The 26761-nt window shown below is 47.2% G+C and overlaps 1 protein-coding gene across 2 annotated transcripts in view; it reads left to right on the top strand.

The window, feature by feature from the left end:
• The first annotated feature begins 420 nt into the window (after positions 1-420).
• KCTD1 (potassium channel tetramerization domain containing 1) overlaps positions 421-26761 on the top strand; it is a 66931-nt gene continuing 40590 nt past the window's right edge. Inside the window, exons 1-2 of one of the 2 annotated variants that reach the window (XM_040550228.1) lie at positions 639-1079; positions 1131-2623. In XM_040550228.1, coding sequence (XP_040406162.1) covers positions 722-1079; positions 1131-2623 — 1851 coding nt within the window. In that variant the 5' untranslated portion in view covers positions 639-721. Of the gene's footprint in view, positions 473-638; positions 1080-1130; positions 2624-26761 lie in introns of those variants that run through there. The other variant, XM_040550227.1, reaches the window with a different exon arrangement.

The following is a 26761-nucleotide window of genomic DNA, read 5'->3' as shown; positions in this document are numbered from 1 at the left end:
TTTTTGGTATTATTGATGAAAGTTGAAAGGACGAGGTGTTTAGAGGCTCGCCGACCTCTGCCTGCATCCTGGCTGAGGATTTCTTTTTAGCTGCTGGGGATGTCAAAAAAATAAATAAAAATAAAAAGGGGAAGGAAGAGCGGAAAAAGAGACCTCGGGGCGACGTCTCCGGACAGGCGAAGTCCCGATAACGATTTTAACCTTCCTACTCTTTTATTCACAACCGCCCACCCCCAAACCTCCCCGGACCGGCCGCCTCGACGTGGGTTTGCCTCCCCGTGCGGAGGAAAAGCGGCTTTTCGGGGCGGGGGGCTCGGCGACGGAGCGCGGCACATCTGCAAGCCATAAAAAGCGGGGAGGAGCCGTCGGGGCGAGGCGCAGCGGGACGGGCGAGGGGGGAGCCCCGGCCCGGCGGCTTCCCCCCTCGCCCGTCCCCTTCGCTCGACGGGACGGCCCCGAGGTGAGCGGCGCGGTGAGTACCTGCGGGCCACCCCCCCCCCCCACCCACCCCCGGCACCTCGCAGCCCCGTTTCGTGTCCCGTCCTTTCCCGTCCCGTCCCGCCCCGTCCGCTCCCCGCCGCCGCCGCTGGGAGCGCGCTCCCTTTAAGAGCCCGGCTTTGCCTCCCGGTAGCTGAAGGTCATTAAAACACAAAAGCGCTCCGGCGCTGCGGTCCAATATAGCGCATGCGCCCTGCCCGAGGACTGGCAGGGAGACGGCAATATGGCGAGAATGCCTGGCAGCGGCGGCGGCGGAGACTGGAGCGGCGGCGGCGGCGGAGGCGGCGGAGGGGGCGGCGGCGGCGGGGACAAGGCGGGGGAGCGGCCGCCGGGCCGTGTCCGAGGCGCCCCCCGGCCGCCCCGCTACTGCAGCGCCGGCGAGGAGGAGGAGGGCGAGGAGGAGGATGAGATCCGGGAGGTGCAGATAACGGGGGACGAGGAGGAGGAGGAGGAGGACGGAGCCGATGGGGGGCTGCTGCTGGACGAGGAGGAGGAGGAGGAGGAGGAGGAGGAGGAAGAGGAGATGGGTCTGGAGTGGGACGGCGAGGAGGAGCCGGAGCCGCTGCCCCCCGCTCCGGGCCGTACCGCGGGCGGCTGCGGCGGCGGCGGCGTCGGGGCGGCCCCGGGGGGAGCCGCGGCCGCTGCCCCGGGGGGCGTCGGGGGCGGCGGCGGCGGCGCTGGGGGGGCGCCGTCGGAGGACGCGGAGCTGGAGGCGGCCCTGCTGCTGCAGCGTCCCGAGCGGGCGCGGCTGAGCGAGAACACGCGGCTGGCCACCCGCTACGCCGTGCGCATCTTCCGCGAGTACCTGAGCGAGAAGGCGCAGAGCCCCGACTTCGAGACCATGGACAAAGGGGCGCTGTGCAGGGTGCTGCGCTCCTTCTACGCCGAGGCGCGCTCCAAGAGCGGGCAGCTCTACTCCAAGTCTTCCCTCATCAGCATCCGCAGCTCCCTCAACCGCTACCTCAACGAGCCGCCCTACTGCCGCACCCTCGACCTCACCAAGGACCCCGAGCTGCGCGCCGCCAACCTGACGCTGGCCGCCGTCATCCGCAAGCTGGAGGAGCAGGGCGCCGGGCCGGTGGTGCAGAAGCAGGCCATCACCCGCGCCGACCTCCGCAAGCTCTACACCTGCAGCGTCTTCAGCACGCAGAGCCCCTTTGGGCTCCTCAACAAGGTCTGGTTCGAGACCTGCATGTACTTCTGCACGCGGGGCCGGGAGAACCAGCGGGAGCTGGAGGAGGACTCCTTCGGGCTGGCCGTGGACGAGGACGGCCGCAAGTTCGTCTACTTCAAGGCGTTGGGGCCCTACCACAAGTCACGCTCGTCCTCCTGGAGCAAGAAGCGGGCGGAGAGCAGCGACGAGGAGAACCTGCCCCGCATGTACGAGACCGGCACCGAGTTCTGCCCCTATGCCAGCTTCGTCAAGTACCTCTCCAAGCGCAACCCCCTCTGCAAGGCCTTCTTCCAGCGCCCACGGGACCACTGCAGCGAGGGCGACATCACCTGGTACGAGAACAAGGCCATCGGCAAGAACCTCCTGGGCACCCGCATGCAGATGCTCTCCAAGGCGGCCAAGCTCTCCAAGACATACACCAACCACTGCATCGGTGCCGTCTCCATCGCCACCCTCAACAGCATCGCTGGCATCGGCACCAAGCTGGGGGGGCCGCCGCCACCGCACCACCACCACCACCCCCCTCCCCACCACCACCACCACCACCACCACCTCCTCCACCACCCCGCTGGTGGGGGCTGCTACACCCCCGCTGCCCTCAACGGCGGGCCGCGGCCCCGGCCACCCGCCGCCAACCCCTACGTGCTGCCCAAAGACGGCGACGCCACGCCGGTGAAGGCGGAAGCGGCCGCGGTGGCCCCGGCCAAGCGGGCCCTCTACGAGGCGGTGTTCCCGGCGGGGGCTGCGGCCGGCGGCGATGCTTGCGGGCCCTCGGCCTCCCCCAAAAGACTCTGCCGCCGCCCCGCCGAGCCCCTGGACGCCGCCGCACCCGCCGTGGTGGTGGTCTCAGTGAAACACGACCCCCTGCCTCACCTCCTCCCTGAAGCCAATGGGCACAGAAGCACCACCTCACCCACAGTAGTTTCACCTGCTCTTGTTTCCCCCACACAGGTAACCGGAAAAAGGAGAGGAGGAGGAAAAAATAGAGATATATACAACCCCCAAGCTGGCCACCCTGGCCCACGTAGCCTGTGCTCCCCCCTCGCTTGCCCATCTCCCCCGGGGCCGGTGGCAGCATTTGGGCAGCCAGAGCCCCCCGCAAGCCGGCCAAACCCCGCTCATCCCACAGGGAGGTGCCCAGGTACCATCCTGCTCCCCCTCGGCGGTGGCACCAGTCCTGCGGCTCCCCCTCTCCCTCCTTTTTGCTTTCTTTTCCTCTTTCCTTGTTGTTCTTTTTTTTTTTTTTTTGTTTCCCCCCCCCCCCCCCCCACCCCTCCTTTTTGCGGAAGATATGAGTTACGAAAGTCGGGCCAAAGTAGTAGATAAGGGTGTCAGATATCATTAGTGTGTGTGGTGTTCTTGATGTGCTAATGAACTATTTGAATAACCTCAAATGCAGGAAACAGCCAGGAGAATACTCAATTACACACTAGTAATGAGGGTGTAATTTTAAACTTCAGAAGTTAACAAGAGGGTTAATATGGCAATTGCATTCATCTTGTATTTGTTTATTTAAAATAGCTCTGTTTCCTGGCAGTGATCCTCTTTTTTTTTTTTCTTTTTTTTTTTTTTTTTATAAGGCAAATTGGCTTTAGTTGCATTAGTTGCCATAGTGGCGAAATATACAGCAGCAGCGCAATTAGGCGGGTTAGGTGCAGCGAGACCAAGTTTGATGGAGGCGCTTCGCATGGCTGAGGCGGGCCAGGCGAAGCGGAGAGGTGCCCCCGGCCCCGTGCTGCAAGTCCCCTCCGCCACACGTGCTGCCCAGCCCTTTCAAAAGCTGGCTCCTCTCAGGTTTTTTTTTTTTTTTTTTTTTTTTTTTTTTTTTGACGGCTGGAGCTAAATTACCTCGCCGCGTTTCAATTAGGGACTCGCTACGCTTTTGTAGTTGGCTCCGAGTTTGGAAGTCCTTCCAACTCCGTCTATAAAACTTCTGCAGCTACGCCGCGCCCCATAAAACCCCGTGTGTCGGGCAGTAACTTTAACGCTCGCTGCCCTGCGCGGTCACCAACCCCCCTGCGACGTGCTGGTGTCGAGCAGTAACAGGGATTTCGGTGGCGGGCCCCGTGCTGTGGGGTGAACGCAGGTATCCGACATGCCTGAGCTGCTTCCGAAGTGGAAATACCAGTTCTGGACAGAGTGACCCTTTCAGGGAGCTTGCCGGCTAATCAGCCAGCCCCGGGCTAACTGGGGAGGGGAGAGGGAGAGGGGGGCTTTCTGGGAACGCCTGCATAAGCATCTATGTTCTTTACGGTACCTGTGACCTCTCCTTTCTAGCGTTTTGTGGGTTTGGGGTTTTTCGACCACTTCAGCGGAGCGCTGCCGTTTGATCTCCTGCTGCGTGGGTCTGGTGTCTCCGAGTGGCTCGGAGGCTCGGTTGCGTGCAGATAGTGCTTTTGTTCTAGCTCCTTCTTTCAGGTATTACATCAGGTATATTTCAGGTGTATTTTCGTGATCTTGAGGGTCATTGGGGAACTTCAGGCGTGGCTTGACTCCTAGGAAGGTCGTGCACATGAGGATGTGTCAGAGGGACCCGTGGTGATGGAGAGAGCATCTTGCGGTACCCGTGCCCATAACCTGCATGGCGAGGTGTCCCAGCCTGTCACACAGATCCCATAACTCTCCCATAAAGCTCACACGAGGAGAAATCCAGCTGTTGGACTGCTCGTTGTGTGGCTGCACAGTCGGCGCTGCGATTCTCATTAGTGGCTGGCTATCGGGGGAAAGGGAGAAATGGCTCGAATAGACGGGAGCGTACGCGGCCATGTGCTGCCTTCTTAGCTGCAGCAAGGAGGAAAATGAGCAATCAGCAAGGATACTAGACAGTGTGGGTTTTCTCAGTAATTATATGGAAATGTTCATCTCCATTCACAATCTAATGAGCTAAACAAGCTGCCCAGCCACTTTTGTAGCTAAATCTTGCGGGCGCTACAAAACTCGGTAATTTGAGTCTTTAGGAGAAGGGAGCTTTTTTTTCTTCCTAATCACTGGTTCTTGTCGCGTCAGTTTTTAACTTATGCACTTCTTCTTGGGATGCGATGAAAAAGCATTGCCTGGGAAATGGGTTTCCTTGGGAGATTGTTAATGCTAAACTTTTTCTCCCTAGCTACCTTTTGTAATAGTTACGCTAATCGAGGGCCAGGGCATTTCCTGGGGAAATTAATGACTGGCTGGGGTTAATGGCCCAAGGCACTGCCTCAGGCCATCAACTCCCCCAGCTGGTCATTAATCCCCAGGAAATGCCCTGGCCCTCAATCGTTATTGCTTAATTATAAACAAAGACTTTCCAGGCCTTTTCACTGAATACATCTCATCAGGCAATGTGACACTAAATTCTGCTGTTGACAAATATCACCGATTTCTTGAAAACACCAAGGTCAGAAGCTTGTGTTTTATTGGTCTTGTCTGCAATTATTCGTCCAGGGGACAGATTCTGCTGCCCCGTGGGCAGGTGAAAAACCCTGTTGAATAAATATCAGTGCAATGAGGGGGCTTCTTAGCGTGTTTATGCTGTTAGTGTGTACGTATGTTTTCTTATAGCATTAATACCTTAAGCAAGGTATGGAAAAGGTTAAATGGAGGCACTAAACTGAAGGTATTGAATTTGCACTGGCTGCAAACTTTAAGAATCTGAGCAAGGATATTAATTTTACTCTCTCCTGTCATGGCTGCTCCCTTCTTTTGTTTTAGCCCCAAGATGTGTTTGTAGCACTTGGTTTGCAGGAGCCTCCTCCAGAGCTGGGGAAAGGTACATCAAATGCTCAACTTGATCCAACGATTGCTTTTGGTTGCAGCCGTGAGAGCAGCATTATACAGTGTATTTTAAGCATCCTGTGCCATCATGGTACAACTTTCTTTTCAGTCCTTATTTGCTCTGAAGTGTAGCAATTTTCCTGCCACTGACAGCAGTGCTTCAGCTCAAGCTGATGACAGAGGGATGTAATTTGTCTGTTGTTCATCTCTCTTGTTACTGAAAGATGAACAATAGCTAAAGTTTAAGCCTTTGATGCTACAGTCTGGTGGTAGCTGTTGAGATTTATAGGTCTGGTACGTGCTGAACTTCCTGCAGTAGAAATTCCCCAAAATAGGTCTAAGGAAATACATTGGCTTATGCTATGGGTGAGGGGGGTCAGGGGTCACTTAAATGCTTCTGTTACATTGATTCTCTGACTCGGTTGGGTTTTTCTGGGCTACTTCGGAAGAGTTTCATTGGCTCTTAAGATATCTACCAAATGTTTGGTCATTTAAGCATGGTTCACGTGCGTTTGTCATGGGTGTTCTGAGGGATACCTGAAGGTTTTTTCTTTCTGGTTTCAACCTGGGGACAGCTTTTTTTTGTGTGTGTTTTCTCTTGATCTGGCACGTGCTTCTTCATTGCCTTATGCTTTCTTTGAAGGGGGCTTACTTTGACCAGATCCAGAAAACTTGTTCTGACTGCAGGTTTTGCAAAACAAGGCAAAACAGTAGTACATGATGAATGTAAGTAGAGAGCAGGCACAAACTGCAACAAATCAACGTAATTAATAAGTTAGTCTAGCTCTCTTTAATCTTTCTCTTTTGGAAGTGGATAAGAATCTTTCTGCTTAATGTTTACTATGAGAACATCCCACGTTTCCATAAAATGGCCACAAAAAAGGCTCCTGTTCTGTACAAATTTTCTTGGTACTCTGTCCAGGATCATCACTAGGAGCTTTCCAAGTGTGCAGAATAGGAGAACTCGTCAGAAAGCTCCAGGGATGCTTCGGGAGGCAGCGTTAGGATGCTGGGCTTTATTTCTATACAGATAATAGATGGGGCAATATCCCTATCTTAACGGCTTAAAGCACAGCAGCTATTAAGACTGATGACTTCTAAATACCTTGTTAGTTCTCGTGGGAGTATATCTGTTTACTTAGTTTCCAAGGTTAGTTGTGGCTGTGCTACTGCCTAGTGAGTGCCATCCTCTTTGATTAATGGATTACCAGAGTTTGCAAGAAAACCTAGGGTTTGCTACGTGTCTTTTTAAAAGGAGCACCAACGTTAAAATCTTTAAGTGTGAGGGTTAAAAGAACAATAAAAACTGTACCTACTTTACAGGCTGTCTGTTTCATGGTTGGTTTTTGGCTGTTGTTTTATTGTTTGTTTGTTTTTCTTAATGGGAAATTCTTTCTTTTTCCATTAGTTACAGATGTGGAAAGTGATCAACTGCAGGAGGTACCTGTTATACCTGCTGGTCGTTAAAGTTGCTCTTGATGCAGGGGAGGCAGGGGTATCAAACCCCCAAACTGGTGTTGTTATCAATCTCCATAGCAAAATCTTGGCTATTGCCCTAGTCGGTCAGTCAGTGCTGTAACTCTGTTCTTCTAAAAAAAAATCGTTGAACTGGGCTGTTTTTTTTATTATTTTATCTTATTTTTTGAAGATGGTAAGACAACCCAAACTGTGTTCCTTATAACCAACAGGAGGTTTGTGGGAATATGAATGTGCCCCAAGACAAGCTCAAGAGAAGCAGAATAGAGATTGGGGTCAGTGATCCCCTTTAGGCTCTGGGGGTTGTGCTCGCACTGAAATGAATGAAGGGAGCTGGTCTTCCTTTCCTGGAATGGAAGTGGTCTGTTTGGGTCGGCTGCTGGGGAGGAGATTGCTTGAAGGTGACTCGGGGTGAGTTTCTGTGAAGATGTGAGAATGGTGTTTTGTTACACGCAGGTGGAATTTAGATTTTGGAGTACAAAGTCTAACACACCTGCTATATTGTCTTTGCAGGTGGTCTTAGGTGCAATGGGGTGTTATATTGGAGAAAATACATTATGTAACAATTTCAGGTGATGATTTCATCCAGTAACACATCAATTCTTAAAATACTTTCGCTTTTTGGAAATTAGAGTTCTCTAAGTTATTTGCACCGTGTGAACTAGTCAGAAACTTGCCTAGTCCAGCCTTCAGTGACACTGATAAGAATGCAAGAGGTGATCCGTTTTGCATGAACCAAATGAAGATGACCCTTTTCATACCATTAGGGGGAAAACAGCATCAACAGAGTGCTGCTGTATTTTGATGCTTCTGTAATTGTATAGAATCTGAAATGACTAAGTTGCTACTCTCCCTCTGCGAACATCAAAGGTAAGCTGCACAAACTTAAAGGCAGTGGAGGTGTTTTTTTTTTTTTAACAAAAAAGTCTTCTGTGATTATCCTGTAAAAGATTTCCCATTGCCCAGTGCTCTCCTGCTAGAGAGCAAGAGATCAGAAACTGCTCGGTCTAATTGGTGAGTCTGTATGACAGTGAGCTGCCTTATTTCATGTGTGGTGTAGAAATAAATGAGTGCTTAAACCCTTTGAAACACACCACTACTGCACAAGCCATAGGCTGTAATTAAATTGAATGTGGGGTTGTATTGTCTTGTGCCCTTGGCTATAAACTTGATAACAGACCATGGTACACCCACTATTGTGTTAGAAGCTGGAACCTAATTAGCTATGTTGTAGATTTTCAGTCACTTTCGAAGCCCTTCTGTTCATCCTTTTCCTAGTGTCCTTTTTTTCTTATTATTTTGCTTTTCTGTTTCTGAAGCAATAAAAGCACCCTGCTTTTTGGGAGGAAATCATTAAGGGCATGTAGCCAAATATGTACGTGCAAGATAATTTTTTATCGCATTTCTGGATTCAAGGGACAAGTGTTAGTAACTGCATTTTATCTGATGTAGAAGAGATTTATTAATGTTGTGATAGTAAAAATATATAATCATGTTTTCGGGGAATGCTTTGTAAGTCTCTCAGGCGTTCAAGGGGGGAGGAAGGAAGGGATTGCAACTTCTCACAATACCTTGATCTGAAAGTGATGTCGGAAGACATGAGATTGAATTCTGTTCTTGTTGTTTTTCAGGATTATCCACACAGAAAAATGGCTCTTACAGGCTTTTAGAAATTCACGTGCTTTTGCACTCAGCCAATTTTAGTTAGTTGATCTGAAAACCTTCACACTTGCTAGGGACTTAATCCCTAATGAGGACAAGTGCCTTTGATCTGTTCTTAGTGCCATTTTTAGTTTGGGAAATAATCAAAGTTGCAGCGCACAGATGCAGTATGTACATTTCCAGTAAACTCTTGGTTAATTGATATGCCTGCTGACTGTGTCTGTCTGTACACTTCTGTGGCTGGGACAGATCATTGCAGTTGGACGCGGGGGCCCTGGCGGTGCCAGACCCACGCGTTCCGCAGTCCTCTCGTGGCTTTTTGTTGGGAGCCAGGGGAGTGTGGAAAGACAAAGCCCAGGGATGCTCAGGAATGTATGGGGATGTTCAGGGGTGCACAGGGTGAGGGCAAAATAAATCTATGAGAGGCGAGGCATAAAGATGAATTCTGGCTTTCCTTCTGTTTCCTTATCCCAGAGAGCTTGCAGAGGCACTGGGGCAGTTTCTGGCCTAGCATTCGTGTGCTCTGTTTCACTCCCTCCTCCTCAAGCACCCAAACCCAGCATCTGGCAATGCTGTCATTTGTTTTAGTCTGTGGGTTGTTTTTTTTGTTTTGTTTTGTTTTGATATGGGGAGTGGGAGGAAGAGGAGGCTATGAAGTTGTGACTCTTGTGCTTGGTAGCTCTAATGAAGGGGCTGCAGTTCACGGACTTCCCCGTAAATTGGCACCTGTGTATGCTGTTACTACTTCTGCGTCTGCTTGTCAGAAATGCAATGCGTAAATGCATGACTTCTTTAAAACACCACTGTATTTTAAGCTTCTCTTTTTGTGTGTGTGTCCATTTACGTATGCTTAAAATTAGGGATTGCTGGAAAAATTTCAAGAGTGATTTCTCAATCCTTTAGCTGAACCCTGAGCTTTTAGGAACTGCAGTTACGTAAATAATGCATGTATGTGTGTATATTTATATACATATATATATATATATATATATATGCTGCTTTCACTGCTGTTGATTTTTCTCTGTATGTTTCTATTAGGCTTCAAAAGTGGCAGGGAGGAGGTGTTCAGAAGCAAGACTGCATGCTCCATCTGATGTTACTAAGGTCAGATAGAGTAGTCTTGAGCAGTTACTATGATTTTGGGTTACCGGCCATGAAGCCCATGCCCGTCTTGCTGGCATGACCTGTTGTTTCACAGGTGAGGTGCCTGCAGCGCACCTGAAAGAATGGCCAACTGCACCAAAACTATTGCATGCAGTCAGTGGCTAATTACCAAGCGTCCTCTGGCTTGAGGCTCATCTGGAAATGAAGCAGCAGAAGCATGCAGGGGGAATAGCATACGTGGGTTTGGCACAAAAAAGGAGGGGAAATCCGCTGGTGTCGCCCTCCCCACCTGGATTTTGCTTGGGCTGGGCTGAGGCTCCCTCCATGTGCCTGCGGGCTGGGAGTGGGGAAGGTGAGGTGGGTTCAGGAGTTACCTCCCTTCTCGACACAGCCTTCCCTTGTACCAAAGTCATGCCACCCCCAAGCGTGTGAGTTGCCCTAAGTGCTGTAATTAACCCACGTGGCTCTGATGCCAAACACGGAGGACCTAATTTTGATGGTTAGGTTGGCAAGCTGGCAAGTGTAAAAGGGAACACAGATGTCGTAACAGACAAACCTACAGGCTGTAGCATGGATGATGCGTGAATGTCAGATGAAGAGGGAACCTGCCTGAATTAGTTGCATTTTTGAGGGCTATCCTATGTTTCTAATAATTTTATTACTAGCGGCATTCACAGTGTATATTTGTGTGCTGTTCCTTTTGTCTTCATCTTGGATATCACAGGTAGCTAGAGAACTATTGCAGACCATGCTTGCTTGGATTGAGAGATGAGGCTTTCTGTAGGCTTTTATCAAGTTCATGAGTTCCCATCTTTGGTTTAGAAAATGTGTTGCTCTTTTCCTGTCATCGTAACGCTGGTTTCTAGAAGCTCTTCCAAGACCCAGTTAAGACCAGGTTCACATTACTACTCGACTTTTTCAAATGCATTTGGGGGGGAAAAAGGTAGTAAGATGCTCTAAGTGTGTGGGTTTTGGCAAATAACTGGCTGAGAGAGAATTGTGTAGCCTCTTACTATCATTTACGCCTTCTTTTTCTATTGCCTTTTAATTTGGTAATGCTGAAGTAACTATTTTGCTGATTATATCTCTGAAAATAGAGTTTCTCTGAAAAAGCACACACTCTAAAAATACACGGCAGTCGGTGGCTGGCAAACACGATCGCAAGGACTGCAGGGAGCGGAGGAGCGGCTGCTCTCACGGCGGAGGGGGTCACGCACAGCCCTGTAGCACTCCCTTCTGTACCACCGGCCGATGTCGGTAGGAATGAGATTTCTCTCCAGCACAAACACTTTACAAGTTTATATTCTTTAGCGGGAATTGCAGTGCAAATCCCTCCTTGCTCAGCCTTTGACTCCGGCTCTTTTGCCTAAGTGCTGTTTGAAAATAAAATAGGCAGAATGGGACTGACGTAGGTTTAGGTGTCAGACTTAAAAAACACTGCTGGAAAATCCGTTTTTGAAGCTGTTGCCAATCCAGAGCAGCATGTGTAACATAGTTAAGGTTTGACTTTTAAGAAACAGAGACAACCTTAATGTCTTTTCAAAACACAGTGTAAGTTTCTCTTTCCTTTAGAGGCATTTGAAACACTTCTATAACAGCATAATTTCTGTATTTTTTTTTAATCTCTAGAACACCTTGCAGATTACCTTAAAATAAAATAAATTAAGCATTATTTTTGAAATACACCTCCATTTGTCAGCTGCTTTGAAATTAAACATTCCCGGTCTTTTTGGTGTTGCTTAAGGAGGAACTGCATGCAAGTATTTCCATTAAAAGTACTTCTGGACCTAAACTGCTCCATTTGTTTTTAGGCGTTGGAAAGTATCAAAAGTGAGGAATGCCAAAACAAACAAACAAAAAAAAGCCAGGTTCATTTTAACCAGCAAATATGAATCTGTTGAAATGGGTATCAAGTTTAAAATGCGGTGATGCGAATAATACTAAATGTAGCATGAATGAATGTGCTAGTGTATTGCGTTGGTGTGTGGAAGTAGCACAAAGCTATAATGTAAAAGGTGAAAGTATCCACATAGCAGAAAGGATAACCGAATGCTTTTTTCTAAGTTTACTATGGTAATTCATTAGACAAGGATTCCTCATGCCCATGCTAAAGTGGAATTTTAACCAGTTTTCCTGAGTACGCTGAACTACCAGACTGCTAACAGGTGCCTTCAGGATCACCAATGTAAGAGTGGGCTAGGTTTGCAGTGCAGGATAATGATACGGCAGTAACTGTTGAAGTCATGTGAAGTGTACAGAGAGGCTTTTAGAAGCTTCTGTGGCTTATTTCAGTAGTTGAGAGATACTAAAGCATCAGGTGAAATCCGTAATATGTCCAGGTAAAGGTACAATAGCTGATAAATACATGTGTCTGTTGTAGATTTCACAAGGCCTGTGTCCACGTTTTAGCTAAAACAGAAACAAACCAAACAAAAAACACTTCAGTGCTGTTGTTTGAGCAGTGACCGCAGAGCCCTGCCTTGGGGACATCGGGCGCTGGTGGTGAGGCAGCCCGCGGCTCCCTGAGCCCCCTGGGTTTTCCTCCAGAACTGTAAACAAGTGCTGTAAGGAAAAACTAAAGCGTTGCCATTTCCCCCCACAAACACTCGTTGTAAAAACCAAAAAGCTCCAAAGCAAGCGTGCAGTCTGAAATTACTTTATTCTCTTTTAATGGCAGTGGTCTGAAATAGCTGTTTTACCTGAATGTGAGAAAAGAGCGGAGATGAGCCCTCTGACCTATCTGGAAGCCAGCAAGCAGGGCTAAATAACTGTGCCAGCTGGCTTTTGAAGCTAGGATGTAGGAATTTTGTGGTAAGGAAGAGAGCTGGAAAAACGTTGACATAGGAAATGAAGAAGGGAGAGAAAGCAGGGTGAGAAAATGTTACCATCTCCTCATCGCAGCATGTCAGGTAGGAGCTAGATTCATTTCTGTAGGGCCAGTGCACTGCTGGGTTAGTTTGGTGGTTTCAAGGGTGGGAAATAATGCTCCTGTTTGAAGTGGAGCTAGAATTAGAAAACTAGAAAATTTGCCCTTCTTAATACTAAATAACACACGTAAAAAGGCACTGAAACACAATTTGATCAAGGAAAAGATAGAGCTGAGAAGTGGCAGAGAAGAACTGTGTGTTTTCTTTAGAGCAGAAATGCTAGAGCAAAATGTGAAAGAGTTGTAGTGGCGGTGTGTTTTTTGTGGGGAGGTCTTGGTTTTCTTCAACTTCCAAGGCAGTTAAAAGAAACTGAGTGTGGTGTAAATTAAATACATTGTATGCTTGAATTTGGAAATTGAAATCTAAAAGGTTTTATTTCCTTAACCTTAAAAAGGAGACATTTCAACCCGTGGTTGCCTATAGAGTTTTGTTTCAGAGTAAGTGTTGGTTCTTGGGTATGCATCCCAGAAGAGATCCACTGTCAGCACTGCGGTAAAATGGCATATAAGCATTGTGTTTGTTGTTATTCCTAATGGACAATAAACTAGTTTCCTCAAGCTACTTGAAATACTCCTTGTAAACTAAAGTGTCTAGATCAATTTCTCATTCACATCTTATTAAAACTCAGTGAGGAAGTTGGGAAAACATGGTTTTGATCAAAGTGCTGCGTGAGCTGGTGATCTACTCCATTAATCTTTAAGCTACTTCATAAAATTGCTCGAGAGAACCCACTGGGTTCCTGCTTCCAAAGAAAGCTTTATCCCACCTGGGTGCCACACGGGCTCTCGTAGCACCTCAATGCGATGGGAGCTTTACCGGGACCGGCACTGGGGTCTGGGTTTTCCTGTATCTATCTGGCTTATGGTTTCCTAGTGAAATACTAGCTTTGTTAAATTTCTACTACGAAGAGCTGTCTGCATCTAAAATTACTTATGTACGCTGGTCTATGCTGTGTGTTAATGCCTGTGTTTTCGTTGCGTAGTCAGTTCATGCTATATATCACAATTTTAAGTGCTTTGGTGGTGTGTTTAATCAAAATGCGTTGTTTTCCCCCTAAAGAAACAAATGCAGGGGCATAGCTCTGAGACGTCGGGAATTTCTTGTTGGATCTGGGGGTAGATGGCTGGTTGCTAGCTTTCAGCACGTAATTCTTCAGCAGTAGTTAAGCTGCTCTCATACTGTAGTCCATTTTTCATAAACCCATTTTAAACTTTTATACAGCGTCTTTTCAGATCTCTCTTCTATCAAGCTTCTGCCTGTGCATCTTAATGAGGAGAAGACCTCAGATCAGTGTTTAAATCATCTGGTTCCCTACTTTATGTATGTAGCTGTATCAAGATATATAATCATGCGCTCTATTATAAATTTATTCCAGGAGAGGTGTTCATCTGATCAGCAGTGCTTTTGGCTGGCAACGGCAGGCAGATGCTTTGAGTGCTGTTGCAAATCAGTAGCATTGTTTCGGAGACGCTGTCGGATATGCTATTTTTGTCGTGCTGTGAGAATAAAAGCTCTGTGTTTTGCTGTGGGGGAAATGAAGCACATGAGAAGCAGCCGACACAACATAAAGCCTCCCGGAGTGAGAAGTGTCCCTGTGTGCTGGCGGGACCGTCCCGTAAGAGTGAACGGCGTGCTTCAAGGGAGAGATGAGGGTGCTGGCGATGGTGTACCAGCTGATTCAAGGCTGAAGGGAGGAGATGGGCTCCGGGTTGAGAGAGCTGATAAGAGAGGTGATCAGGAAGCACCGGCAATTTTAGCCCAAAGCGGGGTGTGGAAGGAAGTCTTCGTCCGAAGTAACGGGAAGCTGTTAGTTCTTAAGGCAGGCTTTTTTGTGATTTAGGGGAAAGGTAGTGGTCTCAGTCGGGACCCTAGTGGGTGAGTATGGTCACTGCATCTTCCACCTCTTCCCCAGGCAGGGGAAGGAAGAGCTGCCTTCATCCCCAGAGGTGAGCTGCTGCTGGACAAAGCACGCTGGTGGCAGTGGTGCGTTGGCTGTTGGGACAGTCTGCTGGGCTGGGAACATGATGGTATTGAAAAGCAGCAGACTCCTGTACCAATTTAAGTGGAAAAACAAGACTAATGGCCAAATTTGTCGTCTTCATGTTTTTGACTTGTTGTGAAAAATAGCCGTTTGCTTCTCCATCTTCCTGGCTTTACCATCTCCTTAATACAACTGCTCTGACTTTTACTGATGGCTTCTTGCGTCTAATCAGTTCTTAATGAAGCAGAGGGGTGTATTTTACTTTGTCCTGCATGGGCTTCTTTTTGTCACTCATTGTTTTCCCTCCACTCCGTTTCCACCCCAGGCAAAAATTATTTCCAGCTGAGAAGGGCTGGATGTGTGTTGTTGCACAGCAAAATTGTAAATGGCCCTACAGATTTGCTTGCAAGCAGCAGAACATATTTTCCCTCTGTTTCTCACCTCACGTGTGTGCAAGGAAGGGTCATCTGGGGCCAGACCCGAGGGCTGGCTGTCCTGGTGCCCCATCCCCAGACCAGTGGCCAAGAGCAACCTCTGTAGAGGAGGATTGGAAACAGGCAAGGAGACGATGCTTGTGATGAGCTCGGATGCTTCTCGTGTGGGTGCTATAAAAAGGCTTGCCAGTTCCCCTCTGAGGTATAAGTGGCATGGCAGGAGGAGACTAATTATTAAAGATTAGATGTTAACACGATGGTGTTGGGTCTGTGGGGTGAGCAGACCCCTTTGCATTTTCTTCTTGAGTTGTTTTGATGGGAATGTTGATTACAGACAAGGTAAACTTGTTTGTACTTTATTCATTAATGACAAACTATAAGCTGCCCTGCCTCCCCTCCCCACAGGCAAGGCACTTGAAGAAAAGCCAGGCAATTAAAATACTTAAGACAGTAATTACAGTCAAATATACAACAAAAATAAAACCATTGCACAGGATTTTTTTTTTTATGCTTGGTTTTGTTCTCTTCGTTTATTAAACCACAACTCTTGCCTCACGGTTGAACAGGAATGTCTCAATTGGTGGCACCAAGGCGTGCGACAGGCTTGCCTCGGTTCACTTGGGTGTTTAGTAGCCTCCTTGAATAGGAGCTCTTACTGGCGAGGTCTTCACGGCTCTGAAATCTGCTTTTTAGATCCGTCTTATTAGGTATATAAAGCTGGCACATCCCTGACTTTTAGCACTGATCGGTAGGAGCATGAAACCAATAGTCTCGTGAAACTTATTTTTTTACTTTTCTGGTTCTCGCTGTATGTGGAAGAGCATTTCTGAGGTTACTGCGATGCTTAGGAGGGGAAGACTGAATTAGTTGGCTTCAAACATTTTAATTTACCGCGTCCGTTTTGAAATTCAGAAATAAGCATCCACAAACTTGAGTTGTTGTGAATCTATCTAATGAGTTAGCGTAGTGCAGAGTGAGCCTGCGTGTGTGCCAGCTGAACATATTTTAAGTGGAGTTCTTAGTGACTTGAGTATTCCAGATAAAGTGCGCTTTAAAAAGAGAGAAACAGAGCGGTAATGAGATCCAGCTGGTGTACATAAACCTTTCACATTACATTACATAATTAAGTTGGTAAGTAATGTATGGGGAAAAGTTCTTGTTGCTTATTCTTTTGTACTGGAGTTTTACAAGGCTATATAAATACTGTAAGTATTTAATGGGGGAAAAACAGGATTAAAAGCAAACAGCAGAAGATGGATGGTATAAAAATGTCATAGAACAAACGTGCAGTATTACCATCGTGATATTTAATATTAAATGACCGAAACTTGACAGTGTTCTCGATGTTGGAAGCGATCTCTTAAGATCATTTTCTAATTGATCGGTTTGATTACCATGATTGGTTTAAAGGTAAATTGTTTTCTGCTGAACAATAGCAGAACACGCATCCCCCCGAGGGATGTTTTGGCCAGGCTTTCTGATTCAGTGAAATCTACGCCGCTGTGGTATTCAAAGCAGGGCACAGGCTCATAGGCTCCTCACCAAAACTTAACAACCTGTTCTCTTTTTAACAAACTGTAATTAAAGAAACATAAACTACATCTTCATTTACTTCGGCTGTAGAGCATGGGAGAGGAATGTGGGAAGGAATTCTTCGTACCGCTGCGAATGTAGTTGCCTACCTTGCAGTTGTTTCATAAACATCCGAGAAAGCTTCTGAAAAATACCGAATGTGGAATGTGCCAAAAATGGTTAAAATGCTAGACTCCGTCCTCTGGCAGACAAGCCCTGGCAAATCTTCGCTTGATGTTGCTGCCCTCGGCTGCCCTCCTTCTTTGCTGAAGCTTTTCGCTCCTTTGCGGAGTCAGCAAAAGGTACGGCCGTGTGTCTGGGCTTCAGCAGCTGTGCTGAGCCTCGGTTGATGGCTTTTGGGGGCTGTCATTGTCACCAGCACCATGCTGCCTGGTCGGTGACCCAGCAGGCAGGTGGCCCCTGCTTTGCCAGCGCCCCTGGGGAGAGGGATGCTCGCTTCCAAGGAGCAGTCCCAAAGTGCCCAGCTGTTTGCAGAGTTGGAGTTGGAGCCCTCAGCTCTCCTCATTCAAAAAGGGTGGTCAGGCAGGTATCGTACCTTATTTAAAGCTTAGGCTGTTGCTCTTGTGAAGAGTGTAAATTAGGATAATTGCCCTTTTTTTTTAAATAATGAGATGATCTATTTGAGATGTCTCAATACCCGTTAACCAGTTAAGATGACAACTTAATTTCCAGCTGCTGTTACCGGTGCTGGCCCCGAGCTGCTCAGGCTGGGTGCTGTGGTATAAGGCGATGTTGCCTTCCCCAGAAGGAAAAGGGAGTTTTGAACTATACATAAACTTTCGCTTACTTGTGTGAGAGTTATTCAATGAGAGGTGAAAGGAGCACTCAGGATATAAGCGAATACAAATATCTTCTGGTTTTGTGGGTTTGTAAGTTCCCATAAATCAGTCGGCAAGTTCCTAGTCCTTGTGACAACCACATGTCCCATGCTCCGACATCGCAGCCACCACAAAACCCTGGTGAAGCGTGCAATCAGCCCGTAATGAGAGCAGCAAGCCAGATGAGTGGCATTTAAAAAACAGGGTGCTGTCCTGCACATTTCTGTCTTGTTTTTTTTTTTCAGACTGCCAGTGTACTGGTGGACTTCTAAAATCTCCCTCTCTTCTGTGCTGTCTGTGTTGCCCCTTGCTGCTTGATAAAGCAACAAAAATCCACAGTGGGACTTTCTGCAGAAAAAAAAATGGGCTGAAATCCTTTAGGGGCTTGTTCATAAGGATTTGAAGTGACTTGGTATTTTGTGCTGCTTGCTTTTAAGGAATGCTTGGGTTAATGAGCATTTGCTGTGAAATACAGAAAAGAAATTGGCTAAAAGTGAGGAGGGGCGCAGTGAGGCCGGTCTCGTGGCTTCTGGACCTGCCAGGCGGTGGGAGCAGCAGCCAGAGGTACTGGTCGGGATGTCCACGAGCATCCAGCACCTCGTGGGCTCATGTTGTATGAAATGGCCTTGCTGGGGGCTCGCCCCGATGGGGCTCCCTGCCCAAAGACCTGGGCTGACCCCGCTGGGCTGGAGAGCAGGGGGATTGCGGCGCAGTGCGAACAAGAGCCGCTTTGTTCCGCATCCTGGATGCACTCTGATTAAACCCCATAGTCATGAGGATGGATTTAGTGGTGCGCCCTCGCTCTCTTTGCATTGCACAACAGCAGAAACACCCAGCAAGCTAGCTGATTTGACCCGTGTTCCCTAAGGGTTGTGAAATTCTGGCTGTGTATAAATTTGCTGGCTGAATTTGGAGCGTGATTTATGAAGGGGACCTTGCCTCTTGTAGAAGGCATGACTTCCCTTCCTGCAGGACCGCAAGGCAAATGTTCTCAGTCTGCAAACTTCTTCAGTCTGCTATCCTTAACGTGGTTTTGGTTCATCTTCCCTGCTGCATGTTTGCTTACTGAAGCTGTTTAACTGAAATGCAAAATAAATTTATTTTCTTTAGCGTTTGGGTCTAGTGCTGGCTCACAAGAAATGCAGAGCAATGGATGTGTGTTTTGCACTGTTTAGGAGCTTTCTAAAATACTCCAAAGTCTGCTGTGTTTTTTTGGTTTTGTTTTTTTGTTCTGTTTCCTCAATCTGCCGTTATAAGTGCACTTTCTCTTGCTAATCTGCTGCCTGAAATACTCTTTGTTCAGGAAGGCAAGTCTATTTCTGTTGTAATCAGGGCTAAGAATTCAGCTGCAGGGTCACTCTGTGGTACTGCAGAGTTCACTGACCACGTTTTGCTGCTGGCAGTCCTAGCTTTGGCCCCTTTACACAGATCAATGCCAGGCTAACCCCATTTATTGCTACTACTGAATCAGAACTCTGCTGCTCCTATTTAATTTAGCTCAAAATAGACGTAATGCAAACAAGCGTTATCATGGCAAAAGAGCTAGGAGAAGGAAGGGGGGAGAAAAAAGGCATTCAGTGGTTTGGGTTTGTTGTTTTTTGTTTGTTTAGTTTTGTTTTTTTTAATTCAAAATACCAAATGGTGCCAGGCTTCAGATGGGAGGAATTAGCTTGCGCTGCATCGTTAGGCCCTTTATAAAAAACAATAGTCATCGTTGATTGTAATCTGCACATGAGTATTAGAGTTCATCTGGCTGTCTTCAGTTTCCTTTTTGTGTTTAAAAGCCTTTTCTTGTGTCACTGCTACTACTTCAGCTTAGCCATGCGTTCAGCCTTCTTCTGGGTGTTGAGTCCCGGTGATGCATCTCTGGTGTGCTTCATTTTGGCCCCACCAGGCGAGCCTCCATCCTTACTGCTGGGTACCGACCGCCAGCTGCCACTGCTTCAGCCTCCTAGAAACCTCCAGACTTGCTTGTGGTCAAGTGAAATCTCTGTTGGCAGGAGCGTTATTCTCGGTGGAGCTACCCGGTGCTGAGCCCTTTGCAAGGTCCGTCACGGTGAGATGGGTCACAAGGTTTTGTTAAGACAAGTGTGTGGCGGGTAAGACTGCTCTGGCTGTCGGGCCTCTTGACTGCAGTGCAGTGTTTTTCTGTACCTGTGGCACGCTTCGGTACGAGAAAATGTCGGGATCGTCAGGACGTTGCTTGGAGTTGAGATGACAGGACCTTTACGGCGTGGTTGGCATCCCGCCACAGTTTCCAGCTAGGACTGGATGTATAAATTCCACTGCCACGCCTCATTCCACACGGCTTCTTAAATACGTGGAGGAAGGCATACCCTCACCGCCTGTTGTCTTTTGGGCTGAAGCTCTGCTCCCTCTGTGAGGCAGCATGGGTGGAAATCCTGAGATTTGGGGTTTCTGCTGGAAAACGAAGCAATCTCTCCACGCATCCTTCCACACTGCCCTCTCTCTCCAAACTAATCCCCTTCGGTTCTGCGTTCAGCAGAAATCAGGTGCCCAGCCCGGGTATGTCTATAACGGGGCCACAGATGACAGCCACGAGACGAATCCAAAATTTAGGAATTGTTGATGAAGTTGTTTTCTGCTCCCCTCTGCTAGATGGTCATCGCAGGACTTGTGAAACTTTTCCTGTTTGTTCCAAGTGCTCGTACTCGTGTTTGTCATCTACAATTCATCTGTTCCTGAAGGCAAGCTTTTGTTCCAAAGGGGAGACCAAAGCCTTGACAACTTAAATGTTTTTTGTGTTTCACCACCCTTCTCCCCACTCTTGCGGATTAAACGCTGCCTCCGCCAGCCTCCCCTTTTCTCTTTTGGCAGGGCTTTGTTGCCCCAACAGGGGATGCTTTGTCTCCCCTCTCCCACTCCCCAGGCACACTTGGCATCCCGCTGCCTGCTCTCCTCGCCTCCTGCAGGCACTGCAGCCTCCCTGCTTCCCTCCACTCTGTGCTGGGAGGGAGCTGCTGGTGTCCTGCACCGCTTCCCTGGCCTTTCCCCCAGATTTGCCTGCTTTCAGAGAAAGTCCTCTGCAGGTGCTATCTTCCAGGCCTTGTCTGGAACTGCTCTTTAAAGCCTTGAGATGTGTCACTGTGGGCAACCATCCCCTCTTCAGCCCCTTTAGCTGCCAAGCCTTTCTCTTGTGATGGTTTCTCCTGTGATGGTTTCTCCCACTTTTCAGGTGTCTGGAATGCAGTGCTTTGGTTTAGTTTTTCACATTAAAGCGGTACTTTTGTGAAGAAGAGTTATTTTTCTCCCTCTGACTCCTGCAGGGGTGAGGAAGTGTGTCCTCCGTCCTGCTGTCCTGGCCACTAAGCGTCGGCAGCCCGCCACGTGCTGCATTGGGTGGGCACCGCTGATGGGGTCCAGAGCTGTGTTCCTGTGTGTGCCTAGGGAGAAAGCCTCTTGTGCTCTGTCCTCTATAAAGAAGGGACAGGGTCTTACAATCGTTGTTTGCTTTTGTTTGTTTTGGTGTGTGGTTCATTTCTTCTTTTTGTGTGTGTGTGTGGTTTTGTGTGTTGTGTTTCTTGTTTTTTTTTTGTTTGTTTTGCGTAGAGGTAAGATTTTGTTCTTTTGTGTAGAAAACAGCTCCTTAACCTATTTTTTTTCCTTGGAAATCAAACTGATTTTGCTCTAGTAAGTGATTACCTTTTAGTAACACATCCCAAATTACTATGTCTTCTAAGATCTAGAGATCTTCTATCATATACTCAAACTGCTGTCTTAGACATTTTTAGATACTCTCAGATCTTGTGGTCCCGATCCTTCCCTAAAATTGTTTCTTTTCTATTGCAGAAGGCAGGTGTAGTTTGAAGGTGTCAGTTTTGGACCTGAGCTCTTTATAGAGGATGCATCCCCTTGTTGGCATGCTCTTACTGGCTACTACCAGCGGTTGCTACCACTCAAGGTTGTGGATTTGTTTTCTGCAGCTTTAGTTAAGTGAAGTCTTCCCCCAAGACCAACGCAAGATTTCTTCAAGTATTGTTTTGAAGGAGAATAATTTCACATCAAGCCTACTGCCTCATCAGTGGTTAAATTAGCCTAACCTCTTGGCAATGCCCAACTTCTCTGAGAACCCAGTTGCAGAACAGCCTACCAAAGAGAAATTTCATACCTGAGTGGTTACCACACGGTGGTTGAACCAGCTCTGGCAAGCGGCAGTGAATGTCCTTAGGTTGTCTAATGTAGCTTCTGCATGTTTTAAAGATGAAGTAACTGTGTGCGCTATAAGTTTGGCTTTAATTTTCCTGGTGAAGCTGCCCGTTGCCCTTTTTCTTTCGAGCTGTCCCAGAATCATCTTGTTAGGTCGTTCTTCTGTGTTGTTGGCTTCTGCCATAGCGCAGCTATCTTTAGCATGAGTTTGTTAACATGTCTTTATTTCTTGCTTGTCGATTTTACTGAAACATTCACTGAACATTGGAGGCGATAAAAGCCAATAGCTAGAGAAAGTAAGATAGGCATTTCTTGTCGATTAACCAATGTTGTCTTTTATGCTTCTTTAGACACTTTCAGTTCCTTTTGTTCAAGCACTGGCAATTCACGTGTTAGTAATAACCAGAGAAGCACAAAACAAGGCTCAGAAACAGGACATGCAATCCAACCTAATGTAGATAAAGATACCAAGATTCTGACTGGTGTTCTGAGGATGTGTATGTGATCTGTTGTGGCGTGGGATCAAGTTAAAGCCTTTTAATATGAAATAAAGAATTTACTGAACTAGTTAGCAGCTGTCTAAAACTAGTTAGCCAGTTGCTGCTTCATGAAGTTGACAGTGGTGATGGTGGCTTCTGTTAGCATATAAGCACATGGTTATATAGATTGATGGTTAATCTACCCTCGTGGGCAAAAAAATGCTAAAATTAGCTGCCAAATGGATGTTTTTATCATATGAGCTACAATGACTACTTGGAGAAATCCCTACAGGTCTGAAAACAATAATAATCAAAACTGTATTTCTTAGCTTTGGATCCGAAAGTATCTTTTACACATAATGGAATCAAATGAACCAAATCTAAAGTATGCTTTGTTCCTATGCCATACGGTCGCTGTCTTGCCAAGCATGCTTCTCGCCTTCCAAAGCAGGATCCTGCATTCTCCTCTCCTCAAATCCTGCCCTTCATGCTACCCAAAAAAGTCGCTGCTTGATCCCGATAGTTGTGCGCAGTTCCTTTTCTCCCTTCGTCCTTAAGTGTTTTCCCAGCATTTAAGAAAACCTCAAAAAAAAAGAGAAAAGAGGTAAAAATAACTCAAAACCTTCATGCATTACTGCATGAAGGAGCTTTTTGAATTTAATTCAAGACTTCAGCCCCTTCCCACCAGCTGCGTACCTACTCCTCTGAGGGCTTCCACATCCAAAGAGCATCACATTTCTGGTATGGGGCAGGGGTAGGAAAGTATCTGGGTGGCTGAGGGTTTTCAGCTCTGCTCCCATATGTGGCATGGCACGTGAACAGCACGCTTGGAGAGCTCTTGGGACCCCTCGACTGTCCTGTGCCACCTCGTGTGCGTGTCTTCAGCAAAAGCCTATTTCCTCTCCCAGCACCTGTTGTTGTGCTGCCTGTCCCGAGGTATTAAGTAACCTACGTGTGTTTTGAAATAGTGTAATGATAAATAATGTGATTTCTCTCGTGATAGTGCTTGGACTTTTTCATTCTCCTGCGTGTTATGAAATATGTAGGCTGATAATTTCAATGAGAGTTACAAGAGGAGAGAGAAACTTCCAGCCAGCCCTGGAAATGCACGGGATCATTTCAGAGCCGAGCAAACTCTCCTTATTGCAGTCTGCGTTCACCAAGACTCCCAAAAACCCTGTTGCTTCAGTAAGTTCAGTCTTTACCATTTCCTTGCACTGTCTTCTCGGTGGTCTCTGTCCATCTGGCAGGTTTTCAGCCGATCGTAGTTTTTGAGTGATAGCATCGTTGCATTGATAGCTCAGCGTTGGGAGGGGAAGTGGGCGGGAGGGAGGAGGAGAGCACTGTGACAGCAGAGGGCTCCTGAAAGCCGGTCCTTTTTGCCTATAGTGTTGCGTTGCATCAATTCTGGAGTGAGGGATGTATAATTTAGGATAGCAATTTTCCACTGTATTTCTAATTCTGCACCAGCTTGAACTGTAACTGTCAAACGCAGTTTTGTTTACATCTTCGTTGTAAATTAGATGATTACGAAGGTATGGTTTTAAAGCCCTTTTGTGCCTCTTTTCTGCAGTGAGGTTATAGATGAAGCTGTCTGTCTGTTGTATTGTCTAGTCTCGTAATTACTAAGTGGACACAGTGTCTTCAAAATTACGATTCAGGCTGAGAATATTTTATTATTGGTTGCTGCAAGAAACATCTGGAGAGTGCTTAGAGCTTGAGTGTGCTACCGCATTTCATAGATACAGTTTTATTGGATCCTTATAATTTGTCTGTTTCCTTTTCATAAGGCAGGAAGGGCTAACAGAGGCTTTTGGTTTTTTATTTTTTTTAAGGTGATTCCAGATATAAAATTCTTCAGCTAGTCTGGAGATGGTTCTTTCTGTTGGCTTCTTGTTCAATCTGAAGTAGATAATGTTCTGTTGATATGTCCGAAAACGCGTGTGCTCCAGATGGGTCAGTATTATCTCTTTCTGCTCCTAGGCAAATTAATAAAACAAATTTAAAAAGTGCAGAGGAAAGCAGGCGGCTGGCTGATTCAAAGGGAGAGGCTATGTTTTTCATCACCACCCTTTCAAAGCCTCTCTGAATCAAAAGAACCATTGGATTGCGAAGGCAAGACCTATGCCACACCAGAAGCTCCCAGTTCAGCAATTTTCCCAGGGTAAAATTATAACTCATGTTTCCTCAGCACAGGCTGTAACTGGCAGCGTTCCTTCTACTTCTAAGGGTGAAATTGCTGGGGGGAGAATAGACATCTAATGTGCCTCTGGAAGTTTTACAATGGGTGTTAGCCTGGCTTTGTGAAAAGGTAGACGTTCTTCTGGAACATGCCCAAGGGCAGGTGCTATTCAAACTGTAGTGTAAATTAACTTTAAATAAGGTAGTGTGGGCTTATTTCTGTTGGGGTTGTGAGTCAAATTTGCAGAAAAGGCCCATTTCTCAAGTTCTGACAGTTAATGACAATCTTCCAGTTATCCCACTGAAGTCTGCATTTTTATGAGTCTTTAAAATCTTCAGATATGACTGCAATTCAAGATGGTAATCTTTATTCATGTACTGCTGATAGGATCTTAACTCGCAAACAAAACAGACAGATTTTAGCAATGCTTGTTTTTTGGTGTTGCTTCTCACCAGAAGATTATGGGACAAATTGCAAACTCAGTACAAGAAGAATGTAACCAGTTGTTGTTGTTTGGTGTTGTTTTTCCCCCCCGCTCAAATTTTGACAGCATCTTTAAGGAGTTGTTTAACTTTGCATTCAAATGTACCAACATGGTCCTGGCAAACGTAAGTTCTTTTCTTTTAAACCCAGGAGGGAGTGTTGTATTTTTTTTGTTGTTGCCTTTTTTTTTTCCTTGTGCTTTTATTATGTAAAGACTCTTACAAAATATGCATAGAGTGCCTACTAGAAGTGGATGAAAGGCAACACTCGAGTGAGAAGTCTGACAAAAATTAGGCTATTAAGCATCTAAAGCTGCGAGGTGTCCACCTGGGAGGAGTAGAAGATGGTTTCCAGTGTTCGGAGCTTCCCTGCCCCTTCCCACCTCTGTTCCTGATCCAAACCCCACGTACACACGTGGGGTTGAGGTGGCTGTTGCATGGCCGTCATCAAGAGCATGAGCTGCTGGCTGCTCTTGGCTGCCTATTCCCAAGGGCTGGGGAGAGCTGCTCAGGCAGCTGCCTCCTCCAGGAAGGAGGTACAGGCCCTGGACGAGGGCCCAGAGCAGGTAGGTATCTTATCTGCAAAGGCACTGGCAGGCCACACCTCCTGCAGCAGGGATGAAGTGGTCCAAGGTGTGTGGATCAACGCTGCTGCTGGAACAACTGAAGCCTTGTGCAGAGGAGAACGGGTCTGTCACCTCCGTCCTTTGCCAGAAGGTGAAACTCCCTTCATGTGCTTGCTGTGGTACGGAGAGCAAGAGAATTCACCTCCTCTCTGCTACCTGAGGTTCGATAGAGAAGAGAGAAGAAAAGTGACCTATTTTCCAGGTTTAAAGGAAAGTGAATGAAACTGTCCTTGGGGCAGCAGAAGCAAAGGCTTTTTTGTATCAGCTGTAGTGTTGTGGGCAGGGCTGCCAGGCTGCTAAACGCTCTCAGGCCTGCAAGCCTCTTTCCCAGGGACTGCTCATCTTTGTGTAAGTGTTTCCTTTTAAAAAATAAAAATAACTGCATAAAGGTGTCTGAGATGACTGTGGCCTTCCTCCATCGAGACTGAGGGATCTGTTGGCAGTCGGTGGCTTGTGAAAGTTTCTGCCGGATCTGGCAGGATCCACTTTTTGTCTGCAAGAACACAGGCGGCTGAGCGAGGTGACTGAGGTGCCCGGCTGTGCAAACCTTCACGTATTTGGGGCTGGGCACGTTACTTTGGGAAGGCTCAGGCTGGGCCTTGCACTTCCTTTTGGTCACTCCTAAATCAACTTTATTGTTGGTTTGAGTAGAAGCCGGTGCAGAACAAACAAGCTCCCCGTGGAACAAACGGCCTGAAATTGCAGGTATCTAGCCCATCCCTATCTTGGGACGCCATGAGAAGTGGCACAGCAGGTCTGTTGACCTTTGGTCTGATGTCCTCCTGCGTCCTCCCGCGTGCTTACGGGATGTTTTTGCCAGCTGCGTGCTGGGATGCGCACCCTGTGATTATATGGTGTCGGGTGGGCATTGTGTGCTGCACGGTAATTGGGAGCAGCTTTCGAATCCGGTTCTGCTTGTAAATTAAATTGCCACTTTTTTTGAGCGAGAATCCAATCAGCAGCAAGCCCGGAGACCGTACAAGTCTGCTTCCATTAAGAAAAGCAAAGTGGATGTGTGCTGGGGGGGGGGCTGGGCCCCCGAGTTTCATGGGGATTTTATTTTAATAGTGCAGTGGGTTGCATGTATGCAGAAGATCCTGCTTGCAGTATGGGCTTAGGTCAAGTCCTGTGGCAGCCACACTCACCACTGGCTTGACCAAAGTGTAGAGGGTGTGCACAGCAAGAAATGGGTAGGTAGTGCAGAAGAATAGAGCTTTACTTGCAGGGCCTGAAGGTAATAAAAGAAAGCATTTGGGCTGGCCTCAGCAGTGCCTACCCAAACAGGCAAGGGGCTGAGTTCCCATAAAGAGTACCAAATTACAGAATAACTTGAGGGAGGTATTAAACTTTTGTATGCAGTTTCAAGGCCTACGGGAAGCCTCAGAAAAGTTTATAAGCACTTGAA

Source organism: Cygnus olor, chromosome 2, assembly GCF_009769625.2.
Source record: "Cygnus olor isolate bCygOlo1 chromosome 2, bCygOlo1.pri.v2, whole genome shotgun sequence".
Taxonomy (NCBI): Eukaryota; Metazoa; Chordata; class Aves; order Anseriformes; family Anatidae; genus Cygnus; species Cygnus olor.
Note: the sequence above shows the minus strand (reverse complement) of the source record. Positions and strands in the feature narration are given on the sequence as shown.